Source organism: Struthio camelus, chromosome 2, assembly GCF_040807025.1.
Source record: "Struthio camelus isolate bStrCam1 chromosome 2, bStrCam1.hap1, whole genome shotgun sequence".
NCBI classification, from domain to species: domain Eukaryota; kingdom Metazoa; phylum Chordata; class Aves; order Struthioniformes; family Struthionidae; genus Struthio; species Struthio camelus.
In genome coordinates this window covers 34,170,130-34,195,405 of record NC_090943.1, presented here as the reverse complement: position 1 = coordinate 34,195,405, position 25,276 = coordinate 34,170,130, and the positions used below count along the sequence as shown (strand labels likewise).

The 25,276-nt window shown below is 39.7% G+C and overlaps 1 protein-coding gene and 1 long non-coding RNA gene across 2 annotated transcripts; one reads left to right on the top strand and one right to left on the bottom strand.

The window, feature by feature from the left end:
- Nucleotides 1–7,110: 7,110 nt before the first annotated feature.
- LOC138066312 (uncharacterized) lies at nt 7,111–10,467 on the bottom strand. Its single transcript, XR_011139633.1, has 3 exons — nt 9,914–10,467; nt 8,871–9,043; nt 7,111–8,680 (listed from the first exon to the last, which is right to left on the bottom strand). It is a non-coding gene; the product is annotated as an uncharacterized lncRNA (long non-coding RNA).
- Nucleotides 10,468–18,782: 8,315 nt separating this feature from the next.
- On the top strand, nt 18,783–24,879 carry AGR2 (anterior gradient 2, protein disulphide isomerase family member). The gene is made up of 8 exons (XM_068935032.1): nt 18,783–18,862; nt 20,461–20,619; nt 20,736–20,799; nt 20,898–20,950; nt 21,920–21,993; nt 22,272–22,335; nt 23,639–23,722; nt 24,548–24,879. The coding sequence occupies exons 2-8, from the start codon at nt 20,469–20,471 to the stop codon at nt 24,595–24,597; spliced, it is 540 nt and encodes a 179-aa protein (XP_068791133.1). The 5' UTR covers nt 18,783–18,862; nt 20,461–20,468; the 3' UTR covers nt 24,598–24,879.
- The last annotated feature ends 397 nt before the right edge of the window (nt 24,880–25,276 follow it).

The window sequence follows — 25,276 nt, the reverse complement described above, 5'->3', positions numbered from 1 at the left end:
GTTAGCAGCATTACTCTAAAGTCAGTATAAGTACTAGCATAAAGTGCCTAACTGGGACAGGTGCTCATGCATAAAAATCTCTATCTGTACCTGAAGGTGAATGTACACAAGCATGCCAGGAAAATCACTGTACGCGCCTCAGGGACTTCTCTGCACACCAAGTGCTTTACTGGAGTTTAAGCACTCACTTGTATATGCTGCATCTCTTGCAATGGAGGATATTATTTTTAATTACTAGTTTTACTCCCATAGAAAGGACATAAACTTACTGCGAATAAAATAGCAAACAAAAATTCTGCCACACATGGGCTTCTGCAGTTGAATTGTGCGGATGATTATAATCTCTATTTATAAAAATCCCAATATAGAAAGGCAGCATCCTCCTGGTAACTGTTAGTTTTAATTACTACTTTATGCACCTCTCAGGGGAACAAAACATTTTAATTATCCGAGCAGTTACCAAGGTGATTACCATGCAAAGAATAAAAAAATTTCAAACCCATCTCCTTTATAAGCTAGGCTTTGGGCAACTGGACTAGAACAGCAGAGAGAGATTAGTTTATTTAATACAAAAAGGATAGCCTACACAGTTGAATTCATAGTGTTAGAAAAGAGTAGGTGCTGAATTAAGTACAGAATTCTAAGTTTTAAACGCAAATTGATGCACATAAATGCTAATCAAAAATTTTTACAATCTAATTAAGTATCCTACTGGAAAGTATAGATCATCTCAGTGCTCTTCCCAAAGGCCAAGTCACCACCTATTTTGAATATTCACATCCTAGCTTCACAAAGATTGTACTAGATTTAAAGAATCCGTTGTAAAGTATTTTGAGACATTTGGAATTATACAAAGTCACTGTGGATATCGGGCGGCTAGTAAGATAGCCCTTCATTGATATGTACTTTTTTTTTTAATGGACACTTACTAAATACAAGAAGCCTAGAAAGCCACATCCTAGAAGAAACATGTCAAGTAGCCAAGTGTTATGGGGGGCCAATAACAACAAAGTAAGCCTAACCAGTGGATAGGAAATGGCACTTATTAAATATATCTACTGCATTGTATTGCCTATGCGGCAAAAGATGACAGCAATAACTACTTCACTGCTTAGACAAGTGGGAAAGTTATCCTGAAAGTTTCATTGGGGCTTTTCATCATTTTGTTTAGGAAGCCATGTGAATTCCTGAGTTGTTTTAAAGTACACTGTTCTGCAGTACAAATTAGAGCATCAAAAGGATTAGCCACACTACACATTAGTTAAGCTTGAAAAATGCATTCTCTTTCTACATTTGTTTTCTTTTTTCCTTTATCATGTTGATAAAGGCACATAAATCCCGTGTACCTAAAACCCAGCTTTCTTTTCTAACTCTTTCTTTGGTTGAGACAGCAAGAGAGACTACAGAAGAGCATGATAAAGCATTTAGTAAACCATTAGCTTGATTAATTTACTGCAAATTATCAGACACTAAGGAATATAAGAGTGGCATACTTGTTCATTTCTTTTAAGAGAGTATATGCACCTCAGTCCAGCCGCTTGCTGGCACCTTGCCTGACTGCACAAAATGCGCATCCTCCTTTCATTTAAATGGAAAAAAAACAAACAAGAAATAAAGTAATGTCAAAGGCAAGACTGAATTGCGAAAACGGAGAAGCTATTCACCAGGAAAAGCCCCTTTGTAGCTTAAAGTATATTTTCCTAGACTTGACTCAGAGTCAAGATAGGAGCTAAACCTCTGGAAAAGACAAAGGGAGTCAACTACCAGTGACTGGCAGAGGGAAGGCGGGTCATCGCATCGTGACAGGCATATACAAAGAGAGAAAGAATCTGTGATACGTAGTCTTGTCCTACTCAAACAAGACCTGTGTTCATCGGCTGTTTTCTGTGTGGTTTCTGCGTGGTTTATACCTGTGTAGCAAGATAAGTTTGCTGTGTCAAAGGTGCCGGTTTGAGTTATTTAAAGCAGCCATTTACCAGTATAGATTTACGAGGGAAAGAGCTTGGGAATTTGGCCTCTCCATTAACAGTGGTTGCAGGATCCTCTCTCTTATATCACCCGACCATGCAGCTTTCTCACATAGGCAGCCTGTGTCCACATCTGGCCTTCGCAGCACCAAGAGGAAAAGGAGTTATGGGCATGAGCAAAGTAGGGCCTCTTGGATCAATCTGGCTGGTAAAAGGGAGCTGCAGTCCCATCAAAAAAAGGTAAGAGTGCCAGTTTCTACCCTAAGGGATGTAAATAAGGAAACAATTCCGCAGATGGTATCTCTCAAATGTGAAGAATGTAATTTTATCATCAGGATAGATATTCTCAGTATTATTCATAGGCTGAAGGAATTTCCACAGTCAAAAGTTACCATAAATTGCACACTTATTTTTAGATATTATCTTTTCAGTGCAAAAAGTTCCATCTTACTTATCACTTTAGCTGTCTTTATCAGTATTATAAGCTAGCAGCACAAATAAAATAACCTGGAAATAGGCTTTTATCAGTGATGATAAGCTTTCAGTCCCCATAGAGAGTTTTGATTTTTGTTCAACACTTTGCTGTTGTTAGGTTTATTATATTACTGATTCTATTTACCTTCATTTACTTTAAGATTCTTCTTTCTGAAAAAATTGTGAGAACACAAGCAAGTCAAAACCCTTCACAAGGCAGCTCTTCACTCTGTGGACTCCTCTAAGCAATTGTTCAAGGTTACTCATCTCAAGATTGATTGCAATTGCTGCCAAAAGGCTTGTCAAGAGGTTTTACAAAAGATAGCAGTATCCTTTCGTATGCTACAGTAAGTTCACAAGCTAAGCGTGTGTATCACAGCAGTGATTCTTCCCTTCCTCTCCCACGACAGAGCTACAGCCAGGAAGGACTGTTGGCGACAATCGCATCCCAGTTTTCAGCACAGAAAGCAAGTTTCTTCCCTTTACAGCACATAATGATTCCTGCACTTTGTCAAGGATCCTACGCACAACATGCAAATCACAGACATAGCTCCTATACGCTTCTCCCATGTCTTATAGCATCCACCCAGCTAGGCAAACACAGCAAGTCGAAGCTCTGAATTAAGCTGCAACAGTGCCTGCTCTGCGGCACCCTGCCTGCTGCAAAAAACCAAGCTGAGGGAGGGATGCAAAAGATTCATTTCCTGAACGCATTTGTCTTCCCAGGTTGGTTTGCACAAAGCAGCCTGTGTACGAGTAACCGTCCCTTAATTCTCTTCCACATAAACAATAACTTCACGGCTTGCACAGCAGGACCTCACCCAGAGCAATGAATTTAGCAGGACCAGTTTAGGGATCAAAGGTCTTACTGAGTCTTTATAATGTAAAAAGAGTATGCAAACAATATGATAACAGTGATTAAGTATTCAAGAACTGTTCCCTGCCATTTTATTTGATAGAATATGCTGTTCCTTACACTCCCTTCCCAAGCTATTAAGGGGGGGGGGGGGGGGGATGGGAAAAATGTACCATATTAACGTGCAATCAGCAGGCAAAATAAAAAAAAAGGGGGGGGAGGGGAGCAGAATGGCAGCTATTTCCCCATGTGCAGTAATTTAGGGGCTTTGTTGAACAGGCTATTGTTTGAAAAACCTCCCTAGATTTCCCCCAAAGTTCTGCAGCAGCTTACGCAGTTGTTTGCTCTCTCACTTCTGGCAGTTGGGCCACTCAGCAGCAGGAATATAATTACAGCAGGCACTGAAGCATTCATCGGCCCTGGGCTGCCAGAGATTAACCCCTGCCCTCTCCCCAGCTGGAGAGGCAGTGATCTCATTCGCAGCACCGGCTGCTGCCCAGACCTCAAACCCAGCACTGTAACTGGAGTCCTCACCACCAGCTTTGTCGATGGGCAGATTCATTTGGTTTGACAGTCTTCATTGACTGCAATGGCTTCTTGTTTTACAATAGATTCGTCCACAGGAAAACAGATATTGGCACCTAGACCAGGCCATCCGAAAGCTACATCCTCTTGATGGTCACTTGATTTCTGAAGCAAATCTTCTTGGTAGTTTTTTTTTTTTTTTTGGTCCCAGAAATTCTGATGCTGGGAACACACACAGATTTAACCTGAAATAAGCTTATAAAAATATGCAATACTTTGAATGTGAAGAAACTGAGCCTAAAAGTTAAGATTTAAATATGACTGTCATCCAGAATCATTTACAGGAAAAACTAAATGGCAGCAGATGAAGTTATTCTAACTTCAGACTATACGTATACTCAGAAGCAACACTACCTGTTGTTTGTGCTAAATATTGGCTGCAGGTCACAATAAAAAGACCCCTGGAGAAATAGTGTTGATGTCACTCTTAATAGAAGAGTAAAGTCCGTGAGGCTTCTCAACTCTGCAACAGCAAGTAATGATCTTAATGAATATCGAAGGTTTGAAATAAGCCGGAAAAAACCATTTCCTGTTCCCAAATGTTATTTGAAGAGGCCTACTGTGCCACTGCTTCAGCAACACTCCTCATCTTTTTATGATTCTGTACATATATAGTCACACATAGATAGATGTTAACAAACAAAACAAAAATAGATTTGATAGACAGACATAGCAATTTGAGATTTGTAGAGCAGATGTCAATGATACACTAAGACTTGCATTTATTAGAAATAGGAAAGATAATAGGATTGAAAATTCAATCATATAGCGTGAATAAGATTTAGGACATGTCCAAGATTTAGGAAAAATTATTTAAATCTAACCAACCTATAAATAATTGCATAATACAAGAGGAAGTTCTTTGCAACTTTAATTAGCAGCGGCTTGAGAAACAGAAGCCTTCATGGATAAATAAAGCATCAGTATACTGTAGCCCTGAAACTGGTCTTGAAAAACATCAAGGTAACAAGAAACAGGGAGGCGGCCATTCACAAACTGACACATATTCTCTCTTTCAATAAAAGACTACCTCGACAAGTGTTTTGAAATAGCTTTGCAAGGCAGGAATTCTGAGCTGATTTGCTATCACTTAATGAAATAAGTTGCAGGCAGAACAACATTCTCAGCAGCCATATTATCTGACCTAGTTCACCTCCTGATTAAACATATATAGGTTGGAAGGAGATTAGTCATTAAATTGAGCTGAAATACATGCCAAGCTACAGCTCACACAGAGAAACTCTATCCAATTAGCTTGCAAGTGATCTGAAAACAGGAATTAAGAGGAAGGTAGCTCCAGGACACTTCTGCCAGCACATCCGGTACACCCGATCAGGATACCTAAACATATGTACACGCTATTGCACCGATGATTTATTTAGATAGCCACATTTTATGCCACAATGATAGTGCTTCCAAGGTCATGAAATCCTGGCATCTTCATAATGGGGAAAGATGAAGGACAAAGGAGTGAATTACAAAATTTGGGGCAGGTAACAAAATGTTGCCCTGCCACCTTCTTTTCAAACCAAGAGTTATCATCAAGGTGAATACATGCGTCATCATGGTCCCATTGTCATTCAGAGAGTGGGCTACGTTTTCACTCTAAGCTGGTGCCTCCAGAGCTTTTATAGTTCAAAACCAGTCCCCAGAACCTAGGTCAGAAACTAGGAAAAAAAACAAACAGTGTGTATAACCCACAGGCATAGCACAGCTAGCTTAATCTCAAAACCATATCTGGCAGAAGTAAAGCTCTTCATACAACCCTGATGACTGAAGGACTATTCAGTGATATAACAAACCTCACCCAAGAAGAAAGTATAAGTTTCCCCCTGTGGCCAAGAAAAGGGGATGGTACAGGGATGACGGCATCGGGCTAAGCAGTTAACTAGTCACCCTTAATTATGAACCCAAGCAACAAAGGATAGATGTACTCCAACTGTCAAAATAATATGATCGCCATTATTTCCCTACATAACCTCAATGCTGTGTAGGCTGATTTTATTCCTTTGGGGACTAAAATAACTCATGGTTTCATATCACATAAGCCAAGATTTCCCACTCAAGAGCAGAAGCTTTCCAAGTGTTCATGCAGCTATTCTGTGCCCTGCCAATTTCTTTGCTTCTTTCAATTACATCATTCAGGTCAGGTATCCCTGCCATAGGTGACACCACCCACCTTCCTCTGAGAAAGACCTATGTCTTCCTGTGGCTTTTTATTATATATACTCAATTGTGATGCTGTTCTGGAAATTCTCTTTCAATGGAAAATTATTTTAATTGAATCCTTTCCTGAAATAAAATGTATATAATATTCTTTTTGTGCCAGACATATAATTCACAGACAAAACCGGCTAAAGGAAGATACTGTCTACACTACTTAAATATTCCGAAAGTACTCCAATCCAAAAAAAAAAAAAGAAATTGTCAATTATCTCATGAAAACTTACCAGCGTTTGTTAATTCTCCAAACTAACATGGAAACCAAGGGTTACAAGAAATCCGTGGCTCTCACTTCTTTATATTTGTAACACTTCTCCTCTTGTGATTAGAACAGTACAGGTTTCATAACTGAATTGATCTACATGAATCACTTTGTGCTTGGTTTACACTTTCTTTTTTAGTTATTGGCTTTCCTTTTTGGAGGCATTAAAATGGTAAAATTCATTTAAAGGAAAAATGAATCTAAGTTGTAGATATCACATTGAGATGTCCAGTAAGACCTCTAAAATGACACAGGTTTGTGTCCTAAATCAACTGCTCCAGTAAAGTAAAAGGTGTAGTTACTTTAGAATGTTCAGCATATAATCTATGTTTAACAAGACTATTTCTGTTCAGCAAGAATATTAGGCTAATTCAATACACAATCTAGAGTAAATTCAGTAATAGGAACCAGATGCAAAACTGAGATGTGGACCCAAGTGCTGAGCCCAAAAGATCTCACATTTCAGTGATACTCCTGGAGTTCCAATTTGAAAGAATCTCAGCTTAAAAAACTTGAGTCTTGTGCTCTTCTGTTTACCATCATTTTCAAAAGCCTCACTGCACTTGAAGGAGCAGTTCGTTTTTCACTTTTACTTGGCCAGGCAAATTTTCAGCATTCCATTTTCTACCAAGACTAGAAGACTCTCGTGAAAAACTGCTTATACCATCTTCTCTGTTGTGGAGCATTTTCTCCTACCATTTTCTTATGGCTTAACCTATTTCATCTCACCAGTCTCCCACCAGACCATCCACTTTGTCACACCGTTTGTAACATGCTGACTTTGTGACTGCTTTGTGCTTTCTCTTTTCTTCACACTATCAGTTCTTACTCAATCTCCACGAGTCAGAGGCAGCACGCACAATTCTCTGCAACATAGTTTCATTTTGGGAAGGGAAAGGAAGAAAAAGTAATTTTTCTCTGAATAATTTTTATTGCTTTTGCATGATAAATTTTGAAATCTTACTTTTTGTTCCCAAATGGAAAAAATGTTTTTTTTCAAAATGATAGACTTTGTGACACAGTAAAAATCCTATTATTTCATCAGGCACTCTAATATTAGGCATAAAACCCCTACATTTCAGACTGCAGCTGTACAATGTGATGTAAGTCACAGGAACTGCTGTTGGGTTTTCTTATAGTAGCTTTTAAAAGATTCCATACCTCTAGTTAACAGTAAATAATACTCTAGATTTCCAGATCTCTCTGTGAAAGGTTGAATAAAAGAAAAATGAGCGAACAAAATATAAGGAATCAAATAGCACTCAACCCTTATTTTGAAGACGTGCATGGTGCAGAAGCCATGCAGGTAGGGAGAAAGGGAAGAAAGTCCCTAGTCCTCACTAAAACAAGGAATTAGGGCTGTTATTACAGCCTCCAAATACGCATAAATTTTCCAAAATATCAATATTAGCACCTACAGCTTATAGGCAAAGAAGTGTTGCTGGGTCTTTCGTTAATATTTTTAACATGGACTTGACATGAACTGGAGACCAACCTTTAAAATGGAGACTGATATGTTAAAAAAAAAAAAAAGAAATTCTGGGGTGGAGCTTCTATTTGCATTTAGTTTTATATCCAATTCACTTCCTGCTAGGGAAAACTGCAGTAACATTCTTTGTATAGTTTAGCTGCAAGCTATTGTGTAACCAGCCCAATAAACCCAGCATTAACTTTTAGCCATCTCAATTTTGTTAACTGAGAACCGCATTCCTGCATTAGGATGCCCTGGTCAGTACCTTCAGAACAAAGCCCTGTCCTGCACAAAATGCACAAGAGGAAGGAAGAGGATATTGTCCTTCATGGACAGACAATAAGTCTTTGCCATTTGTTTCCCATAACACTTTAATTACTGCAACCAGTCACAACTGCTCTCTCCCCTTCTCTAATAAAACTGAAGGTAGCAAGTGGAGTGTTTTGACTATTAATTAAACAAAGCCACTCCTAAATTGCTATGGTGCTACAGAGCAGGCAGCCAACACCCAGCGCTGCTGCTGCTAGCAATTCCTGCTTGCTAGTTCTGCAAGTCCTGGGCAAGACTTGTTCCACCAGAGCAGAAATCAGTTAAACGGTGAAATTAAGAAAGGTAGGTGAAATTAGGAAGGTAACATCTTCACGCTGTTGGCTAGTGATTTTACAAAATTCAGCTCCTGTCATGATATGCCTCGCTTCAAACTAAAATATTTCATTAAGCAAGAATTCTATAGCCTATAAAACATAGTTTGTAGGGAGTGGTGGATTATTTTGTTAGAGTAGCTGATAAAGTCAGAAGAAACAAGAGGTGTTCAGTTTGAGAATCCGTCAGTGACTGCTGACCTGTAAAAACAGAGATGTTTTCAGTCTCAGAGTCCCCTCACAGACCACCACTGTCACAGTAGCACAGAAAGCACAGTTGCTTTATAAAACGTAATTTCTGACAACTGGCCAAGAACAGAGCTTGGTTTTAAAGTAATGATTTGCAGAAATTGCATCAAGAGAGACTTGAATAGGGAAGTTTGAAGCTTACCTCCTTCTACATAGTACGGGCTGGAACACTGAGCAAACTCACAGAAGGTCTGCTTGCTCATTGAACAGACAAGAGCAAAAAAAGCTGACAGCTCGCAACACGGTGTGCTCTCATGAAGGAACAAGGCATGGATTTTCATGAAGGGGTCCTTGCAATTCTTTTATTTGGTGGGGCTGCAGAGCAAAAGGAATTATTTGGCTTTACAGGAACAACACCGGTGACAGGAAGTAAACTTTATAATCATGCAGTAAAAATCATACTTCTGAAATATTTCTTTTCTTCAGTATAAGTAATCTGTAAATAAAAAGTACCAGTTTCACTTTCCCCAAATTCCTGAGAGTTTAACGCTTCTTCACCTAAATGACCATCTTTAGTCTTTAATCTTCCAAAGTACACATCATTTATCTAGAAAAGATCTGTTAAATTAAAGCATTTTTCCTCATTTCCAGAATTAGAAGGTACTAAAACACCTCTGAGTACTCCAGACCCTAGCTCTGCTAACCAAATGCACATGCAGCAAATGATCCTATTGACTGTACTGGAGTACAATAGGTACAGCACAACATGCATGATTTTACAACATGGGCTCTAGCAGTCCACGCTCGTACAGAAATTCAAACAATATTGCAGCTCCCAGAGATTCTTACAAATACAGTCTCCACTGAAATAGTTAAAAGGTAGAGCTACTTTCATAAGGAATTTTATATTCCTATGTTCCTGTATTTCACAGAAGAATTGGGTTGGTTTTATTCCAAAAAACCAGCTGACTGAAAAAAACTATTATTATAGTGCGTTCAAGCTTAAGTTTCATTAACATAGCAGCATCAGTCATCAAAAGGATGGTCTCCTAGTTCAAGACGTAACTTGCTACTGCTCACATCAATTCTTAGACTTTAGTGATGGCTCTGCTTTAATTAATCAGTTATAAGAGTGTTACTTAGTTATTTTTTGGGCTGAGCCAGGGTAGTAAGGGCAGAAAGTGAGACCGTTCTTCATCACACCTGCATAAGACAAAAGATCAAACATACTACATGCTGACTTACCTCACACATCAACCAGGAAGTTTGCAGGGAAATACAGGTGTTATAACCTTATTGGTCTACAGAAAGAAGAAATGAGAGTGTAATGAACACCTTTAATAAAACAATATGGAAGGTATCATTAATTCAACCCACTGCCAAAGGAGGACAGGAGAAAAGAGGAAAATTTTACAGCAGGTCATGTCAGAAGTCATGATTCCCAGTGGCAAACCGTGGCTTCTCACGTACGAAGGCACAAGAATATTCACAACACTCAAGCGCCCACATCAAGCTTGTCTAAAGCTGCAAATCATTTGGAGCTTTTAGATGACAACTCTGCCTCTTCCCTCCAGGTTCTTAAATAGAAAATATGGAGAGCAAGGACCGACTGTGCAGCCTCCAGACTGTTTGCCGGTTCTCAGGTAAAAGCTACTGCCATCACATAAACTTGATGATAGGAATTTTCATGATTTTCAGTTTACAGATGAGATAACTAATGCACATAGACACTGTAGTGGGAGAAGAAACAACAAAAGGTCCATTACTGGCTGCCACGCCAGTACTCTGTTGGCTGAAGCATGTGGCATTCATTGCTCGTCAGTAATGCACGATTAATAGCCTAGATTTTTTGTTTCGCTCCAGGAACCTGACATCAAGTACCTTACTCAGTTATTCATTATCTTCTGTTTGTTTGGGTTTTTCATTTTCAGCAAGATATTTTACATTTAAAACTTACAGTTAGTGAAGCGAGCAGCACCCTGTATTGAGTTAGCAACTCAGTTCTCAGTGCTGTTAAGCCAACGCAGCAAAGTACTAAACACTGCCCCACCAGAGCTCCACGCATGCTAAGCAAAGACTAAACATGCATGGACATTTTCCTCCTTCCTACTGTGCTGCTGATATCCCCCACACCCTCACCCACTCTAGAAAGCAGGCAGGTGCTACTGATTGGCCTCATGGTTACTTCTCCCAAGTAACACCTGCTGAACATAGCTGGCGGCATCAGCTGCCTGCTCACCTCTGCACTCTAAGCAGCTGCACTACATGAAACAGGAATACAGGAGCCAAAACCTCAGCCTGCCAGAGTTCATAAAGAGTCCATGCATTCAGCTCCAAAAACTTAACTAATCCAAGTATGCTAACTACATATCTTTCACCAGAAAACAAGAAATAACATCTTATTTCATCTTCTTCTGTTAGATGCGTTAAAAGATAAGCGGCTCCCAACAGATCATTCACATAACAATTCTAGTATGGGTAATTTTAGGTATATATGACTCTTCATGAGATTTTAAGTGCTCTTCTTTCACATTGCTCTCAAATCTCCATCTTTCTGACCCAATTTTATGGGCATGCAGCAGTGATCCGACTATCTGTGAATTTCCTGTGCCCCAAAATATCTCTGAATGGTAGAGGTGGATACAGTGCAGCAGCTGGATGCAAAAGACCGCGTTGCCTAAGCTCTCTACTATTTCAGCCATTCTCAGCTGCTGGAATGACCCCATAGGAGGGAGAAAAAACAAGTGTTGGCTGTTCTCCGGACCTGAGGGCTTTGGTCCCAACTTCTGTGTAGCTAGGCTAAGCACAGTTCAAACATATCTCAGCCCTTGGATCACCATAAGGTAAGTAATTCACAAGATTTAGAATTGTGTTTCTTATGCCAGCTACAAAAAATGCAGTTTTAAAGGAGCAGAAAGAAAGTTTTCACTGCATCTGAATGTAAAGATGGAACGTCGTTATTGTAGTGACACAAACTGGAATTTGGCCAGCATGAGAGCAGTAACACCCATTCTCCTATCAGTTCTCTGTGACTGATATTGCTTATTTAGTGTCACCACCTGACAGAGCGTGCTTGCTGTTTCCAGGCCATAATTTTTAACAAGACTTTAGTACACGTGTCCTTATGTCATTCTAATTGACTAATCAGCCAGCTAACTATTCTGGTAGGGATATTACAACTGTATTTGTACAGTGGGGTGACCCACACACTGGTGAAACCTGAGCATCTCATGGGCAGAAGATAATAAGCATTCTATTCCAGCTATAATATCCCAATCTGTAAACATGGTATGGCATTTTTCTATTAATTTAGCTTTTATATGGCCGTAGGTCAGCTGCAGCTAAGGGTGCAATATGTCTAGGTCCAATTTAAGTTCACCTTTATACTACTTAATCTTTCCTTCTTATGTGCTACATACACAGAATCACACAATAGTTGAGGTTGGGAGGGACCTCTGGAGATAGTCTAATCAAACAAGGTCAGTGACAGCAGGTTACTCGAGACTGTGTCCAGTCAGGCTTTGACTGCCTCCAAGGATGGAGACTCCACAACCTCTCTGAAAAACCTGCTCCTGTGTTCGACCACCCTGACCACAGGAAAAGCTTTTCTTATGTTTAAATAGAATTTCCTGTATTTCATTTTGTGCCTGTTGCTTCTCATTCTTTCATTGGCCACCCCTGAGAACAGTCTGACTCTGTTTTCTTTGCTCCCCCATCAGGAGTAAAGTATCAATGAGAAGATTGCCCTGAGCCTTCTCTTTCCTAGGCTGAACAATCCTAGCTCTCTCGGCCTCTTCTGCTATGACAGATGCTCCAGCCCTCAGTCTTCTTCACAGCCCTTCACTAGATTCATGCATCTCTTATATGGTGGAACCCAGCACTGGCCATAGCACTCCAGATGTGCCTCACCAGTGCTGAGGAGATGGAAAGGATCACCTCCATCAACCTACTGGCAACACTCTGCCTAATGCAGCCCAGGAGTCTGCTGATCTTTGCCACAAGGTTATATTACTAGCTCATACTCAACTTGTCCACCAGGACCCCCACATCCTCCTCTGCAAAGCTGCTTTCCAGCCACTCAGACCCCAGCCTGTACTGATGTCTGGGGTTATTCAAGCCCAGGTGCAGGACTTTGCATTTTCCTTTGTTGAACTTCATGAGGTTCTGCTCTGCCAAGTTCTCCAGCCTGTTGAGGACCCTCTGAATGGCAGCACAACCATCTGGTGTATCAGCCACTCCTCACAGTTTTGTATTTGTTAGGGCCTGAAGCAAATCCCCCTTCTAGGAGTTTAGGTGGCTAAATTGAACAGTTTCATTGGCTGGTAAGAGCTGTTGTGAAGGAAGTGAGGCCTGCCACCCCTTGCTGTTAGGAGCTGCTTTTAAGCAGAGGCTTTACTGCTGACTCCTGCCTGTGCTACACTGCAGCTGTGCAGCAGCTCTGTCTGCACCTGGTCTTCTACCTCTGAAAGTCTCACTATGATCCATACCCACAGGTTCAGCTTCCTGGCTTGAACTCAGACCTGCCTCATCACTACAGACTTGCTGGGCAAGCAGTGGATTGTGTCCGACCCTGACTTGCCGCTCTGCATCCCAATTTCTTGCTGGTGAAGTCACTGCCCCCATGCTCTGCTCCCTGCTCACCTTGCCTTGCAGAGCAGCCAGCCATCCCTGCTCCCTGATGGCACCATCAGCAAACTTTTTGAGGGTACACTCTTTCCATTCATTAATAAAGACATTAAATCACCCTCTGAGGTATGCCACTAGGGACTAGCCTCCAGCTGGACTACATGCTTCTCCTCCCTGTCCACCTCCCTCATCCATACTTCATTGGTTTGTCTGTGGGGATGTTATGGGAGATATACTCTCATCCAAGGTCACTATATTGTGATGCATTCCTCGACTGAGGAAATAGTTCCTACAGGAAGGATGATCTTTGGAAAGCCACTGTCATTGGTTCTGCTCCTATGCCAGCATTCTAGATAAACAGATACTTTAGCAAGAAACTTATCACAGGGAATAGGTACAGCGTGCTAGGAGATTGTTGCAGGAGCAACACTGAAAAGCGAGCAAAACTTTATGCTCACACAACCACAGAATGCAAAAAGAGAGAGATCCTCTCCCAGAATCCTGAGACTTATGACTATGTCAAGATTTGAAGCTCTACAGTGATTTTTAAGGGTAACCTTGGTTAAGATCATTTTAGGCCTATGTTCCTAACATTGCTGTTGTATAGGCAAATTAGGCATTACGTTTAGAGACCGTATATCAGTGCAGCGTGCACTTTAGGTTATCTGGAAGTAAAAAACTACAGAAATTGTGACGTTTGAGGCAATCTGGAATAGAATCACTTATCTCAGTGAGAAGCTAAGCCAGTGGTCTCTAATATGTTACTAAGATATTGTTTAACAAGGGAAAGTATACTATTAGTACAGTATACTACGCTATATAGAATGTATACTATATATATACATATATATGTAAACAGTATACTATACCAGTATTTGCAGACAAGAATTGTAGTGAGAAGCCTTCAGAAGCACATTCAACAATCTGCATTGGGAAGTGTACCTCATAGCATGAACCAGCTGGAACAGGTTACTGTGCTATTCCAAAGCTCATGTTAAACAGCGTAAAACAGAAGTCAGACACAGAGCAAAGGTACTCTTTGGAACCCCATCCCTGTGAATGATCACTGAATAACGACACGATTTAAAACTTTGTCAAGTCAACTCTCGGAAACATCTGAAAACAGAGGTTCTCCTGCCTCCCTGGGCATTCTGTGCCAGTACTGTGCTACCACTCTCATGAAGATGATTTTCCTGATGTCCACCACAAACCTCCCAAGCCACAGCTTATGGCCCTCACACTTTGTTTCATCATCTGCTGCTACTATCAAGAAGAGTCTGAATCTATCATCTTTGTAGCTCCCCTTCAAGTAGTTGCAGGCTGCTAATAGATTACCCCTTAGCCCTCTCTTTGTCAAACTGAACAAGCTCAGACCCTTCAGCTTCTTACATTTTAGTAGAGGAGGCCATTTATGAAATTATTACAGAAACTTAAAGTGTGTTTCAGTCTGAAGAAAAAAATAGTGAGAAATCTCTCAAAAAGGGGGAAAAGAAAGAAGGTGAAAACATACAGGAGCCTCCAACTGATCTGGGGTCAACTTTACAATTTTTGTGGCCAAGACCCTAAAGACAGAAGCTGGCCGGAAGGTGCCAACATTACCAGAGACCATGGTGCTTGGAGAAAAGACCAACAGCACAGGTAACAAAGAGGAAATCTACAGAACAAATGAGCTTCATTGCAGAGGTAATGGCGATTATGATACTGGCCTGAAACCAAAAGCAACATTTACAGTGTGAAATTAGTGCACAAGCAAGAGTGATGCTCTTGCCTTAACATTGGGGCCAAAAAAGGAGGCGCATTAGTGGGTTCTGTTGGAATTTGAGTCATAGTGCTCCTAGAGTACTTTAAATATATTTACTTGCCATTGTGAAAAAACCAGGACGGAACCGTTTATTTGTGTAAATAGCCCAGGTAAGATATTATGAATAAAAAGAATACTCGCCTGTATTACTCAGGGACTAATTCTGGGAGTCAGAGTTGACATCATCTATTTTTTTTTTCCATAGTTGGTCAGTGGCCTCTTGTCAGGCATCTTTAGAGAAGCAGAGCACATAATGGTGCACAGTTCTATCAGTTGCAGGAGATATTGTTTCTTTCCCGAGATTATGTTGTGGACAAAGTTTGGCACCTAGCATGTTTCAGAGAAAAATATAGGGCACTGATATTCACTAGAAGTCAAGATCTTCTGATCTTTGAGGTAGCACATTAGGAAAATTGAGAGGTCCTTGGCAAAGGTTAACCAAACAAATCCAAAATAACAAAAATGAAGACAATAAGGCACAAATAAAGATCACAGTAAGCTGAGGCAGGTCCAGGAGACTCACTAGAATTACCAACACTGTAGCTTAGCTACTTGTCCGTAACAGAAAGCCATCATCTCAGAACCAGGGGATGCAAGTTTTACAATTAAGTTAGATTCATCCGCCTTCATATTACAGTACAGTAAAAATAGGAAACCATTGGCTTACAGACTTTAAGCAATATTAAAAACTGCATATCAATATGCTCAGATAGGCGAGGAGTCATTTACTCTAATTCCTGGGTACAGAAAATTTTCTGCTTTTAAATAAAGCTACTTATTTTATTAACTAAAATGCATTTACATAAAATTAAGTGCAAGAATTTCATCCATGAAGCCTTCCCAATCACAACTTGCTCAGTTAAGGCAACTAGGTAAGTCTTCTTCAAAGGCTGCGATCTATCCACAGTTTCTAAACAGAAAGTGGGCCTCTTCATTCATTTGGTGTCTCTCTGTGGGACCGAGTGAAACATCTGAAAATTAACTCTAATAGTTGTCAGGATCAGGCTTTCTCTTACTGAACACAAGCTTAGTCCCACGTATGCTGAAAACCTTGACACTCCTTGATGCAGTAAATCATGATAGCTTCCATCGTGAAAAAGTGCATTAAACTATACAAGCACAGGTACATTTACTATGGGTGTTCAAATGACTTGCTGATGTGGAAATACATCATTCAGCAATTCCTTCCAGCACATCCCAGTACTTCACAACACAAAATGGAGCATAACATAAGAAGTGGTTACATGACAAACTCCAGCCTTTATCTGAGACTATTTAAAGGACGTTTCATGCTTGCATTTCAGCCTGTCAATTTTTATCAACTGATGGTGATTTGAATTATATGCATGCATATGCAATTGGAAACAACGCTTTCAGAGATATCAGAATTCTGATGAATTGGTATATTTTCTTTAGAACCAGTCATCAAAAGGTCAGATACTTATAAATATCTTAAATCTTAACATCTCTTCTGCTATCCAATTTGAAATATATTACCAATAAACTGTAGGTACTTCAAGTTAATAGAGGCATTCATTCAACAGAAAAGGAGAAAGTGTTAGGCTGACACGTTTTGGGAAATTGTCATCCTTCAAGATAAGTCATCAGATGTATCGCAGGTATTTACCTGTACACGTTGAACACTGCAGGAAAATGGCTACAATATTGGTCACCATCAGAATGAAGGTACCATCAGAACAGAGAAATGAAAATCAGAAGAAAAAAAAGCAAATGTCTAGTTTTGTAAAGATGTTAAATATTAACTGTAATGGGGTATATCAAATCTTTACAGCAAGAGAGGAAAAACCTTCTGGGATAGTTCCACTTTGTTCCAAGCTATCCTGGGGCAGTTCCTGCAGGACCTAGTTACTGAGGCAGAGAAAGTCTCTGATAAACAGCCTAAAGCGAAGTCGGAGGCTGGGGCTGGCTTCAGGACCCTAGCTGGGAACTTTAGGAAAGGCTGAGCTCCCCTCTCCATTCACAAAGGGCAGGGCTGGTTTACAGACACTTGCAACTAGTTCCTTTGAGATCACTGGGTCAGAGGTGACAAGAAAGTCCCTGTCAGTAGCTACGTTTTTATTTTTAAGTTTCTGATGGAAAATAATTCTTAAAGAGCATCACAAAGCTATATGGAAATAGGCTAAGGTAAACGTATCTCCTTAAAACAGGAGAAAGTAAGAGTACAAATTTAATGGGAATATATCTAAGGCAGGTGCCAAAGAGTGAATGGGGGCTGAGTTTTTAGAATGCATTTTTAGACAAGTTTGCTTAAAAAAAAAAAAAAAAGAAGTGTGTGAATGGGAGCCTACCCATTCATTATCTCCTCATATAACTTGAAAGCAACTAGAATTGCTGTTACAGGCTTTAAAATTACCAAATATATGCTATTAGGTGCAACCTGAGAAGACAATCAGCAAGAATACATTGAATTACAATTTAGAATTGCCTAAAACAAAGATTTCAGAAGCGGGTACCTAATTGTTTGACTCCTAAATCAACACTGAGGTGGATTAATGAGACAACCTGATTGTCCAAAGCAAGAGCTGTTCCACATATGCACTTAGGGAACTTATTTTGGTATAACTTTTGGAAAAAAAAAAAAAATCCTGTTTTAGAGTAGAAGTGATTTGGATACACAATATAGTAGCTGACGAAATACATATCTGAATCTTCCTAATTAGTGTTTACAAAAGGTTAAAAAAAGAGTGATCCAAAGCACCATTTTCTCTGAAATATATACAGAAAAATGTACGTCGTTAGCAGCTATCAGAAAACACAAGGAATTTCAAACAGAAAAATCCATATCTGATTGATTTCATCTACCCAGTTGAGCAATGTTAAGTGCTCACTGCTTACGAAGATGTTATTTTAGTCTCACTAAAATATATGAGGCATGCACCAAGGAGAACCTACTTTAGCTTCAACATATATCACCTAGGACAGGATTGCCGCCATCTCTTAAAAAGTACCATCTGCAGGAGGTGCAAATGCTAGGGATGGCCTTCTAGTAAGGCAAAATGGTCTACAGTTTTCCCGAGTGTTGCACTGTACTACATGTATCTGAAACCTGAAGTGATAGGTTTTCATGTTGTCATTAAAGTAAGCATCTACAGAATTAATTAAACATGAAATCTGAATACAATATTTATTTAGACCTCAGCTTATGAATGCAGTATATTTTTATGGCTTCTAAGTATTTTTTTAGCGAAGATCTTTATAAACTTGCTGTTAGATTTCATTTGAAATTTTGCTATGTAGTATTATATGTGCATGTGTACATATATATCTGTATAATTCACACAGTTAATTAGATAATTAACAGCTAAAGTCTGAGTCATCATCTAACTTTTTCAGAGGACTAAAAGAATAGTGACCAGGTTCTATTCCCAACCAATCAAAAAAAGACAAATCACTCTTCAGGCAAATCAGGAGTTTGGATTTAAGCTTACCTGGACTTGGATCTTTGCCAGTATTTTAAAAATCACCTGTTAAAAATGTTCTAAAAGACTACAGAAGCATCTCTGAGCTTTATATATATGGTGTTTGACAGGAAATGTTAATGTTATTTGATTACAAAATTAACCGAGAGTATTTTAGTGGGGAGGAAATTGGAAGATTTAGCTCTTTGGTAGTAATATTCAAATCCAGAGCTTGTAGGTGGAGCTGAGGTGTGTGAAGGTGCATAAATAGGCAGTAGGAGCAGTAGCGGTCACACTGTAACTCCGGACACCTTCTCACCTGGGCAGGCAGCCGGGAGAGCAAACAAGGTAAGGCAATAAACATTTCTTTGGAAAGAACCTGTTAAAACCTGTGAATTCTGGGCTCAGGTTACCTAGAGCTGAGGTAGGCTAATCAATGGAAAAAAAAAAGACTGCAGCAACTTGGGGACAGTTCAGTACAGTTTGCTATAAAGAAAATGTATAGGGAAATGTTGTCTTTTCAGGTTAGAAATAATCAGGAAGGGAGGGTTTTTTGGGGAGTGGAGAATGTAGAAAAAGTGCACATAGCTTTGCAGAGGTGAAGTTTTAAAGAGCAGGTTTAATGATTCTCTGTCTTTGGTTTCCTGGTTAGCAAATTTTTTTTTTTTTTTTAGTATTACTTCCTCAATACAGATCTAGCTAAAACAGCTCTCTAGACAGCACTGAAAATACACCAGGTTTAATTTAACTTTATGCAGTTTTCTTCCTTGCAAAGGATACTTTTCTCAGGGCAAAAAAGCAGTCTGTTGTAAAATCTTATTTCGTGTTTCTGAAACAATGACTCCCTGGATGTTGAAGGTCTACTGAACATCCCAATAGCAAAAAGCACTGTAACACTGATTCAAATTCAGCTTAAGCCTCCTCCAGCAGTTCCTACCAAAACCTAGAGGAATGCATTTATTTCCCTGGACTTTCATTCATTACCTGAATTTTAAAAGTTTCCGGCCTGCTGTAGTTTTTGCACAAATGTTCTGAATTTTCTATATCACTTTTGGAGTATCTTAGGTCTTTCTATCAAACTGGTATCTGTTAAACTAGTACTCTAGTTTTCAAGAATAAATTTAATGAGAAAAAATAGGGTCATATCACTGTCATGTGCCTCCTCCCTCCCCTGGTTTGAAGAAGCATCCCAGTTGGACCACTGAGGAGCTTCCCATCAGACACGCCTCACCTCCATCCCCAAATCCCAGTGTCAGGCTCAGGAAGAGCCATCTGCTCTCTGCCTTGCTTCAGCTCGCAGATTGCATTTCAATTTTCACTGTTCCACTGATTACTTCTTGTCTTTAAGGACTAGATAAGAGTTTTAAGGGGGAAGGCATGCTCTGAAGTTTCAACCACAAGATTAAGCTGCATCCATGCCAATGACTCATTATAAAACCTAGCTTATGATTTACTTCTCACAGGAGTTGCTGTAGCTGCAACATAGAGGAATAGCCTAGAAAAGTTAATTTTTCAGCATCTGCTGAAAAATTTCAGCTGCTGGAGTGCTTGGTTACTATAATATTGAGAGATCTAGATACAACTCTGCATGTAGTCCTTTTGGATTCTTGTAGAAATTGCCAGAATTTTGTTGTTTTACTGAGCAAATTCAATATTTGTAAAAAGGAGAGACACAGAGAGAAACTAGCACCAAAGTGAGTGTCTAAGAGGACTACAGCCCAATGGGATGCATGGAGCTGTAGAAAGTGACTGATTTCTTTGTGATGATTTGCTAAGCAAACCTCACCCTTCCTCTCTGTTCCCACCAGCACAATTAATTTCAGCAGTGACTCACCCTGCCACATATTTGTGATTTGAGCTCTCACTTGAGCACTGCTCACCTGCCCTGCACCTCTGCACAAGCAGCAGTTTGGGAAGCAAAGCAATTTCAAGTTTCTCTTTCCTAGGAGAAGCCATGGAGAAGAGCTATATGTCGGTGTTCCTGCTGCTTGTTGCCCTGTCTTGTGCTCTGGCTAAGGATGCACCCAAGAAGGAGACCAAGGAGACAAAGGAGGCAAAGGAAACTAAGGAGACTAAGCCAAAACTGCCTCAGACACTCTCTAGAGGTAATAAAAAAGTATTTAAAAAAGTGCAACCTGCTACAGTTTTAATTCCTATAGTTGTTCTAATAATTCAGTTTCTGCTTCATTAACCGTTCTGACCTGCCCTTTCCCCATCGCAGGCTGGGGAGACCAGCTTATCTGGACACAAACCTATGAGGAAGCCCTCTTCCGCTCCAAGACCAGGTATCACAGCCCTGCAACCTGGGCCCCCCATGACCTATGGACCCCTCAGCACCTGTCTCCACATCCAGTAACCCCTAACAAGACTATTCCTTTTTCAGCAATAAACCCCTGATGATTATCCACCACTTGGATGACTGCCCACACAGTCAAGGTAATCATTCTGCACAGAAAAGCAGCTGCTTTTTGACTTCAGAATATGCAGTGTTTAAAAAAAAAAACCACAAACACACTTGCTCAGTAAGCCTTAGTGAAATACTAACTTACAGAAGCAGGAAGAATATTTTTTAAATCAGTATCACATTCCTTTTTTATTTTATTTCTGCACACACAAAAATACCTGTATCTCAGTATTAATGCAATACTTGCATCTCTTGATAAATGCAGGAAAGAGCACAGATCAGCAGATTTTGACCTGTGACAAGTATGTCTTTAGTTTGCCTTAGAATCAGTTGAAACCCATCACAAGATGAGGAGTAACAACAGCAGAAATTTTCAGGAAAGGGAGAGAAAAGGAAGTATTCAACTCTGTCATTGATGGTCATGACTGAATTTGACCAGAGACTAAATCAAACAAGGCTGAAACTGAGTTCTTGGGGGATTTCTAGTAGCTCGGACTACTCTTTTCTCTGTTTTTCTGAACTTACCCGGGGGCCCCTCATCCTGCCAGCTGATCCATGCAGCAAGACCTTTCCATTAATCAATAGCCCCAGTAACTCCAGAGGGAACTTGGTTAACATTAAGATTTCTCGAGACATTTCTGGCTGAGGTCCTACACCTCCACACTATTATTGTCAGCACCTTCAGAATTGGAGCCTGAAGCTATAATATTAGACTAGATTTAAAGAGTCATATGCTCAAATTCAAATTTGAGCAGAAAAATTTTAGAGATCTACACCAGCTGAAGGAAGGGGAAATTCTATACCATTATACTTACTCTTTATCACAGAATAATGAAGCTGAATGAAGTTAAAATCTTTATCTGCTGTAATGGTATGGCTGCTACCAGGCAGCCATATTTGAATCTATCAGTTGTTCTAAGGGATTTTTTTAGGCCAAAATTTAAAGTATATTTTGGGGTTTTTTGGTTTTTAACTGTTATTCCACATTGCTTTCACTATAGCACTGAAGAAGGTCTTTGCTGAAAATAAAGATATACAGAAATTGGCTGATAAGTTTATTCTCCTGAACCTTGTGGTAAGTTTCCCAGATACCCTTCATTAACTGAAAATAATAAACTTCTATTTTTAATTATGGCTTCCATAGCTTAGTCAGTTTAATACCTAGGAAAAATGGCCAGTGCTGAAGCATGATAGATTTAGTAATAAATCTCTTATCTCTAGCTATCATAACCCTAAAATACAAAGAAATTCGAAGTTTAATATAATATTAAATTTTAACTAAAATTTAACTAAATATTTCTATAACATACACTGTTGCAATCTTGAATGAGAACCTTATCTGTTTTCTTTAAGTATGAAACAACAGACAAGAATCTTTCACCCGATGGCCAGTATGTCCCTAGGATTTTGTTCATAGGTGAGTACCTTAAACGTTAATGCTGATCTTGGATTGAAGCCCTTGCTGCATCGTGAGTCTCAAGTCCTCAGGCATATCAGCAGGAATTTATTCCAAGAGAAATATAGAATCTCTGGCTGTGTCTTGCTGCACATATGAGAAAAATAAAAAAAAAAAAGGAATAATAAAAATAATAATAATAAAAAAAGAATTAGCTGAGCAAGAGTCTCCTCTTGGAGAAGGTTTGCACAGCCCTAAAGAGAAATAGAGCAGTGATGGAAAAGGAACAGTGCACTGCCAGAGGTGAGGAGGCTGATCACAGCTCCACCTCCGTGTGGGCAGGATACAGCCCATTCACCTTGAACCCATCCCCTCTCGGCAGGCTACTGCCTTGAACGCAGTGCCCTGCTTCACCTGTACGCCACTGCCCAACCTGCCTTCAGTGCACCTCTAGAGAGGAGAGAGCACTGTGCTCTAGCCCTTGAAGCTTTCATTGTTTAACTTGAATTAAAATTCAAACTAACCCCAGCCATGACATTAGGTTCACGGGTCTAGAATTCAACGCCCTATAATTTCATTAAATTTTTTTCTTCAGAAATGATAGTCTTGTTCATTATGCTATCTCTAGAATTATCATGAAGCAGACAGGTTTCATTTTGGCACATAATCTCATGGGCAAAATGGAAACAGCAGTGACCCAGCATGTTTCAAAGGCTAGATTTTCAAAGCCAGATACATAGTTCTGTGCTTACTTGCACTAACGTCTCATAAGCTTTTTCATTTTGGACATCTTAGTGGCCATGCCTGCATCCATATATTCCTTCTCCCAGAGGGGATACGTAGCCTTATATGCTACACACGCATACCATTAGCACGTACCTTCATAAATCTAGGTCATGATGCACATTTCTGTTCCTCAGCCTCTCAGAAGACTTGGATGAAGATCATTATTTTCTGTTGATTCAAGCAACTGCTTTTTTTTTTTCTTTTTTTTTTAAATTTGTAGCTTGGGAGCTGTCTCAGCTTATAGAGTTAATTAACGTACCGTGCAGTGACACGGGGTCTAAGGCTGATCAACAATAATATGAATTAAACCTATCCCCTCCTTGATAAGTCTGCACACAGAAGACTTAAAATTGAAACTTCAGTTACTTTGTGGAACAAAGTGCTGTTGGCCATTAATGGAAGCAGAACACTACCCTAAAGAGATTAGCAGATTTGTCTTGCAGGAGCATTCAGGATGCAAGCAGAAGTGTAGAAAGCTTTATTTCCTTATGCTTGAAGGTTAATCCTGTCCTCTACAACTTTTCTCATCTTTTTCCAGATCCTTCCCTGACTGTGAGAGCAGATATTACTGGAAGATACTCAAACCGTCTCTACGCATATGAGCCCTCTGATATTTCTTTGTGTAAGTATTTCTTTGTGTAAGTACTATATCCTGAAAGCAGTCAGATTTTTTCACACAATAAGGAATATCACTAGACATTACACACACCTGCAATCAATAGTTACTGAAAGACAGTCATCCAATGCAAGGTATGGACAGGTTGGGGAAGAATGTAACTTCATGACTCACACTTTCTAGCGATAGTAATACTCAACATTGTTTCATTCGGTGTCAGTATTCACATTTGAATTAGATTAATTTAGTCCAAGTGGAGGTCACCGGGTCTGCCTGACTTAAACTTTCTGAAGTCTAATACTAAAATCTTAGGAAGTTAAGAGGAATGCTAGACTTAGGGTCACTGTGCTGAAGAGAATGATGGTACAACCCTGGAGCCTTGAACATCCTTCTACTTTGAAAGAAAACATAGGTAGTAGGAACTGGCACAATTCAGTACTGCTCATTGTAACCAAGAGTTAGACCACCAGCGCCCTTGCATACAATCTCTGCAGCCCAAGTCAGCAAACCTTTTCTGGAGGCAGTAAAGGGTCACACGTGATAGCCCACCCTCAGCACACAAGTATCGTGTGTGCTGCACAGCTCACATCTCTGACCTGTGAATAACTGTGCACTTGCACTAAGGGAACACATTCTCCCCAGGTGCAATTAAGCAGACTGATGTTCATAAAACGCTCAGCAGAGGCTGCAGAATAGTGCATCAGAATAAATACACCAATAGGGATTTGGGCAAAGACTTTTATAATAAAAATGATACTTCTCTAACATAATTGTAGTCAGAGACAGAGGAAGTTGCAGCAAAAATAACCTGTATGAATATTGCACTTCTAGTGTACTCAAACATGCAGAAAGCTCTGAAGCTCCTGAAGACTGAACTGTAAGGGGAAGGAGGAAGCCCCTGAATACCAAGAAGTCTGATCTTCCATCTCTTCTCCACTCATTGACGCTGGTGGAGAGACTACTCACGGTGGTTTTTAGTGATCTATAGCGCTGGTTATATATATATATATATAAACACTATTGTTTTACATTAGCACTTTTGTACTGGACAGCATTTTTAAAAGCTAGAGGCTTTTAATTTTGAAGGCATACAGAATACTGTATGATCCAACTGTAAAAAGTGATTTTTTAAAAATAAATCCATTTCAAACATTTTCAAAGATGATGCTGTGTTTTCTATTTCTTTCCTACCTCATTATTATCTGCTGCCATTAGTAAAATCACTGTACTACAGGAGACCACAGCTTGCAACTTTATACATAAGCACTATGGAAGAAAAAGGAAATACGCTTTTTCTATTGCCACTTTCAGCAGCTAGCTAAGCTCTGTATTCCTCAGCCTACTTTCTCTCCCTTTAATTTCTTGGAGCACCCAGAAAGAATAACATCAACAGGAAGCAACCTGTCTCTAGTTCTCGTTATCAGTATTTTCTGTAAAGACAGATAATGAAGTGTGCAACCATTTTATAGAAATTTTCTATATCTTGCAGTTAATTGCATAGTAATGTGCACAATACTTCAGTCTTTAAGAAAACATGTCCTCAAATGCAGCAAAGTAATT

Coding starts and splice junctions, on each gene's coding strand:
- AGR2 (XM_068935032.1), top strand. CDS start 20,469: ATGGAGAAGAGCTATATGTCGGTGTTCCTGCTGCTTGTTGCCCTGTCT. Junction 20,620..20,735: donor GCCTCAGACACTCTCTAGAG/GTAATAAAAAAG, acceptor TCCCCATCGCAG/GCTGGGGAGACCAGCTTATC. Junction 20,951..21,919: donor TGACTGCCCACACAGTCAAG/GTAATCATTCTG, acceptor CTTTCACTATAG/CACTGAAGAAGGTCTTTGCT.